The sequence below is a fragment of the Elephantulus edwardii genome, unplaced genomic scaffold, assembly GCF_000299155.1.
Source record: "Elephantulus edwardii isolate Elephantulus edwardi_28Jun2011 unplaced genomic scaffold, EleEdw1.0 scaffold00036, whole genome shotgun sequence".
NCBI classification, from domain to species: domain Eukaryota; kingdom Metazoa; phylum Chordata; class Mammalia; order Macroscelidea; family Macroscelididae; genus Elephantulus; species Elephantulus edwardii.
Window position 1 is genome coordinate 16,525,626 of NW_006399786.1, and position 12,345 is coordinate 16,537,970.

Consider the following 12,345-nt stretch of genomic DNA (forward strand, 5'->3'; position numbering starts at 1 on the left):
TCTGAAAAAGATTCTGGTATCAGGATAGGAGGAAGACTCATAAATAACCTTCATTATGCAGATAACATAACCTTACTTGCTGAAAGTGAGGATTTGAAACTTTCTGCAGAAGGTCAAAGACTGTAGCCTTCACTGTGGATTGCAACTCAATGTCAAGAAGACAAAAATGCTAGCCACTGGACCAGTGGGTAACATCATGATAGATGGAGAAAAGATTGAAATTGTCAGTTCCTTCATCTTACTTGGATTTACAATCAATATACTTGGTGCCAGCAGTCAGGAGATTAGGAGATGTATTCCACTGGGAAAGTCTGCAGCCAAGGACCTATCCAAATTACTGAGAAGCAATGATGTCAGTTCGAGGACTAAATGTGCCTGATTCAGGCCATTGAGCGGGTCTTTTTGGTCACTTGCTATGCATTGGAGAGCTGGACAATGACTAAGGATGACAGTAAAGAATTGATGCCTTTCAATTGTGGTGTTGAAGAAGAGTGCTAAATATCTCATAGACTGCCAAAGGAACAAACAGATATGTTTTGGAGACGGTGCAGCCAGGTGCTTCTTGGAGGTAAAGTTGATGAAGCATCATCTCACATACTTCCAGTATATTCCTAGGAGAGGGAAATCATGCTTGAGAAATGGCAAAGGAGAGGAAGACCCTTAACCAGGTGGACTGACACAAGGACTGCAGTGTTGGGCTTGAGGATGTTGGAGATTGTAAGGATCGTACAGGATAGGACAGGGTTCAGATCTGTTGTTCATAGCGTTGCTATGAGTCGTACTTGGTTCAGTGGCACCTAACAACAATGGCTATAGTCTTGAGTTACCACCAGTTTCTACTAGACCAGTAAGAGGGATTGTTTGTTGTTGTTGAGGTTTATATAATGATTTAGGGGTTTTCTCCTTCTTTCTTTCTATTGTAGTCCGTCTCAGAGTTGTAGCTGATTACCAGCCAGTTTTTCTGCACTTGAGGTCAAGAAGGCGGAGTCTCACATAGTCTATTAGTACTTTGGACTATTTCTTTCCATGCATCTGTGACTGAAGTCTTCTTTAAAATAATAATTTAGTGCTTCCTTAAAAAGCTGAACATAGAAATTGAATTTGACCCAGCTATCCCAATATTTGGACTGTACCCTGAGAAAATGAGAACTGAGACACAAACGAAGACTTGTACACCTATGTTCCCAGTAGCGTTATTCATCATCGTAAGAAAGTGGAAACAGCCCAAATGTCCAACCACAAATGAATGGATTGAGAAGCTGGGGTACATTCACACAATGGAATACTATGCAGCATGCAAGAACAATGATTTTGTAAATTACTACCAAACTTGGGAGGGACTGGAGAGCATTATGCTGAGTGAACTAACTCAGTTCCACAAGGACAAATATTGTATAAAAGCATTATTGTAGAATAAGGATCCAAGGGGGGTGGGAGAGTATAAGGATCCAAGGGGGGGGTGGGAGAGGGTGGAAGCAGAGGAATGAGGGTGTGCAGGGGGTGGGGGTGGGGTAGTAACCATGGAGTTGTATAATTTGATTGGGGGGTGGGGGAGGGAAATTGGAAGACTCGGTTCTTGAAAACAATGTATTTGAATTTTGTAAATAAAACAGTATTAAAAAATAGTTTACCATAATTCGTGAAAATGTCTGCTTTGTGATTGTGCTCTTTCAAGATAATATTAAACTAACAACAGCAAGTGACAGATTGTCCAGGAGGCAATAAGTTGTGTTAATGAGGGAGCAGCAATGCAGAAAACAAGGGAGGGGTGTAACGGATGCAATCAGTAATAGTGAATCTTAAATGTAGAAGCTGTTGAACTGATGTATGATCTGCTGTTTATGTTGTCAGTGTCTCTTGGCACCAGCAGCCAGGAAATAAAAAAATGTATTGCGATGGGAAAGTCTGCTGTTAGGGACCTCTCTAAAGCACTCAAGAGCACCGATGTCTCTTTGGGGACGAAGGCGCACCTGTTACAGGCCATGGTCTTTGCAATCACTTGTTAAGCATCAGAGAGCTGGACAATGACTAGGCAGGACAGAAGGAGAATTGACACCTTTGATCTGTGGTGCTGGAGAAGAGTACTGAATGTACGATGGACTGCCAAGAAAACAGATTCATCCTAGAGAGGGTTAAACCAGGCTACTCCTTGGAGGCAAGGATTCTGGGGCTTCGTCTGACATACTTTGGACATGTTGCAAGGAGAGACAGGTCTTTGGAGAGGGACATCATGCTGGGTAGAGTAGAGGGACAGTGCAGGAGGGGAAGACCCTCTATGAGGTGGATTGATTAAGTGGTGTAATCGGGATGGGTGTGTCAGAGGCAATGCGATTGGCACAGGATAGAGCAGGGTTTAGGGCTGTTGTACCTATGAGTTGCAAACGACTCGACGGCACGTAACAACAACAACAATAACAATCTGTAATAATACATGATTTTGGGGTTTTCTCCTTCTATCTTTCTATTGTAGTCCCTCTCAGAGTTATTGCTGATTACCAACCAGTTTTTCTGCTCTTGAGGTCAAGAAGGCGGAGTCTCACATAGTCTATTAGTACTTTGGACTATTTACAAAATACATTTTGTAAACAAAGGAGGGGGGAAAGAGACCAGATCACAGTGGTATGTGGTTTTCCTTTATGAGTCTGGAAAAACTTTTGAGAACATTATTATCATCAGTAGGTAATAGTTTACATTCTAGGTTTCCTGAATCTTTAGCCAGTCTTCAGACGACATTATGAAGAATGATGTGAAAGTGTCACAGCACACTCTTGGCTGGGAGTTATTATAATCTGGCTGCCTGTTGGAAGGGTGGCAGCTGTTATTTTCAATCAAAGCGTGGCTGAGGTTGGGGGTAGGGGAATGAAAGTTCTTTGTGTGCCTTCTCTTAGATAGATGTCTTGCAGTTGGCAGTCAGCCAGACTTCCAAATCTCTTGTTCTTTTCCAGGAAAGTTTGTTTGTGTGTTTGGTCTCCACAGAGCATGGAATGCTTGGCAGTTCATGCCGCCCCTCCCTCTGCTCTATATTCTTGTGCGCATGTCAGTCACCTTCAAAGTGTCTCATTTGCTACCTATCATATAAGTGCAACACTGAATTGTTGTCTTCTGGTTAGATCCCTCCTACCATCCTTGCCTCTCGGTCAAGTTGCTTTTGGTGAGGATTCAAATACACTTAAGCTACTTTTCAAATTACAGGAAAATTTTGCTTTTCTTCTCAATGCTCTTCTTACGGCAGGGTGATGGAAGTCAAAGAAGTGGAAAAAGCCTCAGCAGCTTTTAAAAGAAGCAATTAAAAGCAATCTAACAAACAGCTGATCAGGTTTTCTGCAAAGCACTGTTCTATGTGTTAGCAATCTAATAGGCAAGGAGGAGGGATGGGAAAGAAAGAACAAGAATAATAAAATATCGGGGAGGTATGGTGGCCTAGTGGCAAAAAGCTACACTGCAATACTGAAGGCATGCAGTTCGAATTCATCAGATACTCCTCTGGAGAAGGAGGGTCAATCTCTTCCTGTGCCAGTCGGATCCAATTTGATGGCACACACAAGGGGAAAAAAAAAAAATAATAAAATCTAAACATCCAATGTATGAAATATGCACAGTATATAATTCGATATGAAATTTGAGATAAGAAAAATAATTCAATAAATACTTGAGAAAGTTCAGTATGTACCAGACCTGGGATATACTGGTGAACAAGATATAATCCCCATATAGAAGAAGCTCACAGTCTGGAAGACATTGACCTGTAAATACATATGGGCAGCAAATTGGTTGAGGACTGGCACTACAGGCCCATAACATAACTGGAAATCACAAAAGAAAGACTATCACATTTATTTAGAAACAGTACGAATAGATTGGGAGAAAGGAAGTCAGGGGGGAGAGGGAAGATAATGACTTCAGAAAGGCTATGTATTCTGAGATAATTATAAAAATAAAACATATGAATTAAGTCATATTAAGTAAGTAGTATTGTGGTAAAATACAAAGATAAAATACAATTCACACTCTAACCATTAAGAACTATTTTATTCTTGCTCTTGTTAAGAATAGGCTAAGTAGATTATAAAACTCAAAATATAAGATTAAAATATTTCTATGGGTATAAGTCAGTCACACTTTATATTCTTTGAGCTGTGCAACCAGTCTTACCCTCTTTTTATGAGTTCTGTCTCTATTAACCTAATTAGTTGGCCTCTAAATTTTGTCTAAACTTTTGCGTTGTTGTCAGTTTGAACCCCTACCGATAGGTCTCAAAATAGCATATTCTTAATTCAAACACCTCAAATCACTATCATTGAGTCAAAGCCTACCCATAGCTTATGCTCCAACAGGATTTCAGCGGTTGTAAAAAGAGCAGGAGGAGACTGTCCATCTTTCTCCCGTGAACTGCTTGCTTTTGGACTGGCAGTGCAATTCTTCACCCAGTCAGTAGGCACCCTGAACCCTGTCCTATCATCCTGCGCCATCCTTATCATCTCTAACACAGTTGATCTCATCGCTACAGTTACTGTGTCAGTCCATCTGGTTAAGGGTCTTACTCTCTTTCACTGACCCTTCACCCTTCCAGGAATAGTCTCTTCTAACAACATGCCCAAAGTATGTGAGACAAAGCTTTGTCATCTTTGCCTCGAAGGGGCATTCTGGCTGTACTTTCTCCAAGATATATCTGTTTGTTCTTTTGGCAGTCCATGGGCTTTCAGTAATCTTCTCTGAGGTACCTATTAACAACAACAACCACAACCACAACTACCACCACCACCACACTTAGGGAAGTGGCTAAAGAAGAGAGATTAACTGCCTCTGAAAACCCTCTGAAGGGTCAGCTATGGGTCAGTTCTGACTCATAAACAACAACAGGTACCAAGTAGTTGTGGTATGGTTCCAGTTCTCCAATCTAGATTTGGCAGAGAGACTCTCCATTCTACAGCCTTTTATTGGTTTTAGCATTTCAAGTTACACCATGTCTTGAATGTTATCTCAATCTTCACATCAAGATTGTGCTTTAGGTATTCGCCCACAATCAAGACTCTTGGCACCAGCAGCCAGGACATTAGAAGACGAATTGCATTGGGAAAGTTGGCTGTCAGAGACCTCTCCAAAGTACTGAAGAGCAGCGATGTCAGTCTGGAAACTAAGGTGCGCCTGATCCAGGGTATAGTCTTTGCAATTTCTTGCTATGCATCAGGAAGCTGGACGGTGACTAGCGATGACAGAAGGAGAATTGATGCCTTTGAGCTGTGGTGTTGGAGAAGAATATTTAATATACCATGGACTGCCAAGAGAATAAAAAGGTTTGTCCTAGAGAGGGTGGGAGCAGGCTGCTCCTTGGAGGCAAAGATTCTTAAGCATAGTCTGACATACTTTGGACATGTTGCATGACCATGCGGTGGGTTTTCAGAGGTAATTAACTGCATTAGAGGAGAATGCTCATCCTTCTCCTGTGGAGCAGCTGGTGGCCTTGAACTACATGCCTTTAGGATTGCAGCGTAGCATCTTGCTCCTAGGCCATCCAAGCTTTAAGGTTGGGTTGGGTTGCAGAGTGAATAAAATATTAAAGGATCTCTTCATTTCCTTCTTCTTCTTTTAAATGTTTTTCTTAAGTAACTCTGATGGCCTAGTGTCAAGAAGCTTCACTGCAATCTTGATAGTTCACGGTTCAAATCCACCAGATGCTCCGCTGGAAAAAGCGGGGCAATCTCCTTCTGTACCAGGAGGATCCAATTCGACGATACACAACGAGGAGAAAAAAAATCCATATCCATATAAGTTAAAAAAAAAAAAAAGTTTTTCTTTTGGCGCTCTCACTACACTTTCCTGCAAGTCCTGGAAATGCTGCTTGTTGGTGCCGGGCGTAGTATCTGGTGTTGGCCGCCTCCCCCAACCCTTCCATCACCCTTTGCCAAGCTTACTTGGCCTCCTGCCATGAAGCGTCCGCCTGACAGGATTTGGCCCGCCGGAGCCCCCGTAGCCCGCTCCAGTCCGGTCCCTCTCGGCTCCCCCGAGGCCGCGCTGGAGAAGGCGGGGCGACGACCTGCGCCGCCGGCGTCGTAGGGCGGGCCGAGGGTGGACGCAAGCGCGAAGGTGCCGGAAGTGCTGTCATCGCTCCCTCTCCGGAGTCGCCGTCGGCCCAGATTGGGGCGCCTTCCGGAAGCCCTCCCGTGGCCCCCTCCCGCGGCCCCCTCCCGCGGCAAACATGGCGGTGGACTCGGCTATGGAGCTGCTATTTTTAGATACTTTTAAGCACCCGAGCGCGGAGGTAAGGCTTCGCGACTTCATTCCGACCTTGCTGCTCGACTTGAGGACCCGTACAAACAAAACCGTTAGTCGTGCCTCGACTCTCCTGCCGCCGCGGGTGGCCTCCGTTTCTCACCTACATCCCACCCCCCACCCCCGCAACATGGGTGTGGGCACCACGTCCGAGGAAGGGCCACGCAGCCCCTCGGTTGCCCGCAACCAGTCCCGCCTCCGGGTCTTCGGTCGGGTTGTGTGCTCTAACTGCACTGCTTTGATTTTGTGTTTTCACTCCTGTCAGCTTGAGACCTTTAGAAAATATCGTAGTTCTCTGATTGTCTCAAATGGGGGTGGTAGTGGTGGTTTTTCGGGGGTGGGGTCAGCGAGGAGTCTGGGGCAGCTTGGATGTGACAGTAACGCAGGCGGAGTGTGGACAGCTCACCCTGGCTCGGTGGGTCTTGTTTGAGAATCTTCAAAAATCCCTTCTCTAGGTTCTTTTATCTAACGGTCGTTAGGTTTAGGACTGCGGCCTTTTCCAGTTTGTACGGAAACGTCAGTGTGTACCTCTCGGGTATGAACACATTAAATAGATATACACAGCGCCCTTTGTATGAATACTTAAAATCAGGCAAGAATTAAGAGAACTTTAGGCAAATGATCATCTAAACTCACAGGTGTACTGTTTTGGAGAGATAGGTTATGAAGCATCTGCGGTGTACCAGACAATTTGAGCATCCTTAATGCATGGCAGGTTTAGCAGGCTGTAAAGCGAGTGTAGCTATTTCACTAAAGGTTCAGAGAAGCTGGTCACAGATGAACCATTAGCGAAATTGTAAAAACCAACATACCTAAGTACACATTTCTTCCCCTTAATGTAACTGTAATCAATTTAGAGAACTTCCTTTTTGAGGAGAGCTTGCTTGCTTTCTGATTCTATTAATTGTGTGCATGTCAAGGTCCAAGAGGATAGGTAGAGTCTGTCTCTTTTTACAAGTCTGAGTGTCCCGTGCCTGGGACATTATCCAGCAAAATATAGGTGCTCAGTAAATGTCTGAATGAAAACATCCGTTAAAATGTTCTTTAATTTATGCAACAGTGGCAGTTTTAATGCTTGCAAAATTAAAAGCTGGTCTAAATTTTCTTAGTAAGTAGTTTACAGGTTTTTAAAAGTTCCAGGTCCCTGGGTTAGATGTCTTACTGATGATGAATTTACTTTATAGGCTCCTGTTTCATGGAGATCAGTTAGTTTTGGTGACTAGCCTTATCTGCTATAATTCCAGCTAGGCTTTGGGGAACTCACATGGAGATAGTTGTTGTATCAGAAAAATCTATCATGTATAAAAACAGAGGACAGTTAAAAATGAAAAGAAAAAATATGAATCCATGTGGTAGTCACTTTTAGGATAGGTAGTGGTCACTCATTTGTCACATGATGATTGGCAGTTTGAACTCACATGACTGACTCTGCAGGAGAAAGACCTTGCTTCAGTAGATTATTGTTACTGTTACGTGCTGTTGAGTTGCCTGCAACCCATGTACCTTTTGTACAGCAGCTCTCAGCCCTGCCCTCAAGAAAATCCTGTGAGCAGTTCACTGTAACCCGTTAGACAGGGTTTCTGTGAGTTAAAATCTACTCCACAGCCTGAAACAGGAACCTGTTATTCCCTCATTTATTCTTAGGCATTGAGGATGATGAGAGTGTAAGGCAGGGAGTTTATACCTTCTCCTGGAGTGGTCAGGCTTCAAAGGGTGAGGTTTGGAAGGGTTCCCAGCACAATACTTAGAAGTCTCAAAAGCATTCTATCCCTATACAGGAAGTTAGGCTTTAAGTTTCACAAAGTGGGGAAAAAAATGTTACATGGATGCCAACTAGTGGATGTGGAAATGCCTAGATTTAGAGGTTTAATGACTAGAATTTGATGTTTGACTGGGTGAAGAGGTTAGGTCAGAGAGAATGAGAAACCAAGGGTGATACTGGTGTCTGTCTAGGGCACAGATTGTGTGGCTGTGGTACCATTCATTTGTCGAGTTCAGTAATGTCCAAAGGATATCCAAGTGGAAGATACTCCGTTGGCAGTTAGATTCAGTAGTCTGGAACACAGGAGAGAGATCCTGCATGTAGATGTACATAGATTTGATATTGTGTTCTGGCAGTAGAAGAAAAAAGTTTATTTCTTGTAGTTCCCTTGCTTTGTTCTCCTCTCATTTTATCCGCAGGTCGTCATGAATTACGCTTGTTATTTTCTGAATTCTTCCTATTAGTTATTTGTTGGTATTTTTGTGCATGCACCATCTTTGCTTGGAGTTCTTCTTTTTGCGGGGGGGGGGGGCGCTGGGCAGAGAAAAGACTGCAACAATGACTGAATGGAAATTAAAATCTCTGTAGATGTTCATTAAAATTAATAAAATAACATTTTTTTTAAAGTTCTTCTTTTTCCCCATTCTACTAATTCTTGTTTTCTTTTAAGGCTTCCTTTAGCCCAGTTGCTCCTTTTCTTGGGCAACTTACCCTCATACTTATCCTGTTTTTCCTTAAATGCTTGTCACAGTGTGCATTAGCTTTTCACAGTAATTCAGGAGTCTGTATCATAGCAACTTACCTGTTTGTTTGCTACAGGAGATTAGAGTGTTCCTTCCTGACAAGAGGATGTTTTGCCTTTTTATCTTTGAGATCTAGTGTACTTTACAACAATATATATGATGCTTTTTTTTTTATGATACACTTTGAATTTGTGTGTTTTTATTTTGTTTACTTAAATCTTGTTGAGGTTTATCTTCTTATCTAAATTATTTTTCTGGATTCTTTTATTTTAGTTGATGTGTAAGTTTAGTGAGTTAACCTTAATTTTATTATAGATCCATAGTCTCTTAGCTATAAATTCAGAAAATCAAAATTGCCAAAAAAAAACCCAAACAAAAACAAAACACACCAAAACTCTGTCCTGAGTTCATTTGGCCATTTGAACTGACACTAATTCTCTATTTAATGTGAATGCCTGTTGTTGTTGTTGAGTACCACCGAATTGGAACTGACCCGTCACTGAGTGTCTGACCGGTTTTGAGAGGCAGTTAATCGTATGGGAGGAGATTGCTCATCTTTCTCCCGAGGAGCAGCTGATGGACTTGTACCGTGTGCCTTTGGGATTGCAGAACAGCTTCTCGCCACTAGGCCATCAGAGCTCCCTGTGAATGCATATGGCTGTTGAAATAATACTAATATTGGGGTTAGAAGATTCTACCTTAGAACCACTGAGGATGTTTATTAATAGTCAACATTTATGGAATATTATTGTGTTGAAACTCTGAAGTCAGAACTCTGGATGACCTCTGTCTCCAGAGCTTTCAGGTAAGAGATTGTACCCTTGTAGCATCCTCAGCAAAACAGCAAAGAGGGAAATGGATGGATTTCCACAGCCACTCATACAGATGGAGCAATCTAACTCAGTATGTCTTTTATCATCAGCTGTTTTCAAGAGTGATTTATACAGTATTATAAGTATTTTAATAAACTTTTTTTAGAGATATGGAGTTGTTAAAATTATTTGACATTCTGAATGAAAAACAAAATTAAATATGGGTAAATTTTGAATAGAGAAACATGTTTTGCTTACAATGTCTTCACTCTTTTTTTAAAAAAGCAAAGTTCTCATATAGATGTGGTCCGTTTTCCATGTGTGGTTTATATCAATGAAGTCCGAGTCATACCCCCAGGAGTGAGAGCCCACAGCAGCCTCCCAGACAATAGAGCATATGGGTAAGTCAATTCTTTGTTCCAGAATATTTTTTAAAGAAAGTATGATGTCAGTCTGGAAGCTAAGGTACACCTGATACAGAGCATGGGCTTTGCACTCACTTGCTGTGCATCAGAGAGCCGGACGATGACTAGGGATAAAAAGGAGAGTTGATGCCTTTGAGCTGTGGTGCTGGAGAAGAGTATTGAATATACCATGGACTGCTAAGAGAACGAACAGGTTCATCCTGGAGAGGGTTAAACAAGGCTGTTCCTTGGAGGCAAGGATTCTTAAGCTTTGTCTGACATACTGTATATGTTACAAGGAGGGATCAGTCTTGGAGAGGGATGTCATGGTTGGTAGGGTGAAGGGACAGTGCAGGAGAGGAAGACCCTTGATAAGATGGATTGATTTAGTGACTGAGGTAATGGGGGTCAGTGTGTCAGAGACAATAATGTTGGCACAGAATAGAGCAGGGTTTAGGTCTGTTGTACACAAGGTCACTATGAGTCTCAGGCGACTTGATGGCACATAACAACATGTCTTTAAAAACATCTAAAATGCAGAAATTGAAGTAGTTAAAAACAAAATGGTCTTCCATTATGGTTAAACTGTAGGTTTTCATAAGAGCTTCGTAGTATATATGCCATCATAACCCAGGAAGTTGAGTAATTATTTGACCTAAGTACTGTTGTTGTTAGTTGATTGCCTTCCAGTTGAGCAGACCTCATAGCAACCCTATGAACAAAAGACCTGAAGCCCCTCTACAACTATTGACATTTATCAGTGTTGATGGAGTATCCAGAGGCATATTGTTCAGGAAGTGGATGCCACTCCTGCTTCCAAACCTGTTATAGAATGTTACTGGTTGCGTTGCCTGTGATGCATAGCGACCCTATGTACAGCAGCTCTTTCTGTGTCCTGAGCCAGTCTCACTAATTCTGACAATACCAACTCTCATTGCCCCAGTCACTGTATCAGTCCATCTCATCTGGAGTCGTCTTCTCCTGTGCTGTTCGTCCACCATTCCGAGCATGATGTCATTCTCCAAGGACTGATCTCTCCTGGCCACATGCCCAGAATAAGTGAGGCAGAGCTTCAAAATCCTAGCATCCAAGGAGAGGCTTGGTTTTATCCTCTCCAAGACAGACCCATTTGTTTTCTTGGTAGTCCATTGTATGTTCAAGACTCTTCTCCATCACTGCAAGTTGAAGGCATCGATTCTTCTTTTGTCATCCTTAGTCACTGTCCAACTCTCTGAAGCATAACTAGTAATTGAGAAGACCATGGCCTGGATTAGGTGCACCTTTTTATTTAGACTAACATTGTTGCTCTTCAGCACTCTGGAGAGGTCCATGACAGCAGTTTTTCCCAGTGGAATCCATCTTTTGATTTCCTGACTGCTGGTGTTAAGAGTGTTGATTGGGGATCCGAGTAAGCTGTAATTGTTAACCTCAGTCTCTTCTCCATCCATTATGGTGCTGTCTATTGACCTAGTGGTGAGAATCTTTGTCTTCGTGATATTGAGCTTCAATCCATATTGAAAACTACAGTCCTTGACTTTTTATAGCAAGTGCTTCAGGTCTTCTTCAGTTTCAGCAAGCAAAGTTGTGTCATCTGCATATCACAGGTTGTTAATGAGTCTTCCTTCTCATAAAACCCTGCCTCCCGAATGGTCTGTTCTGCATACAGATTGAAAAGGTATGGGGGACAGGATGCATACCTGATGTACTCCCTTCCTTACTTTGAACCGTGCAATGTTTTTTTGCTCTGTTCTGAGGACTGCTTCTTGATCGAAGTTTAGGTTTCACATAAGCACGATCAAGGGCTCTGAGGTTCCCATTTTCCTCAAGGTTAGCTGCAATTTATTGTGATCCACATAGTCAAATTCCTTTGCATAGTCAATGAAGCACAGATAGATATTTTTCTGGTACTTTCTGCCAAGATCCATCTGACATTGGCAATAATATCCCTCGTTCCACGATCTCTTCTAAACACAGCTTGTATTTCTGGTAGTGCTCTGTCAATGTACTGTTCAAGTCTTTTCTGGATAATTATCCTCAAGATTTTGTTAAGTGTGTGTTATTAGTGATATTATTTGATAATTTCCACATGGGATAAGATTTTTTTTCTCCCTTCATTCCTTTTTGAAAAATGCTGATAGAAATAGATTTATATACCTTCCAAAATATCCTAGCGTTGTTGTTATGTGCCGTCGAGTCGCTTGCGACTCATAGCGACCCTATGTACAACAGCCCTAAACTCTGCTCTGTCCTGTGCCAGTCGCACTGTCTCTGACACTTCCATCCTGATTACCCCAGTCACTAAATCAATCCACCTCATAGAGGACCTTCCCCTCCTGTGCTGTCCCTCCACCCTC

The 12,345-nt window shown here is 42.3% G+C and overlaps 1 protein-coding gene across 1 annotated transcript in view; it reads left to right on the forward strand.

Annotated features, from left to right (window-relative positions):
• The first annotated feature begins 6,196 nt into the window (after positions 1 to 6,196).
• The window catches only part of KIAA1429 (KIAA1429 ortholog), a 61,850-nt gene continuing 55,701 nt past the window's right edge, over positions 6,197 to 12,345 (forward strand). The window contains exons 1-2 of the mRNA XM_006884585.1: positions 6,197 to 6,259; positions 9,873 to 9,988. Coding sequence (XP_006884647.1) covers positions 6,197 to 6,259; positions 9,873 to 9,988 — 179 coding nt within the window. The remainder of the gene's footprint in view (positions 6,260 to 9,872; positions 9,989 to 12,345) is intronic.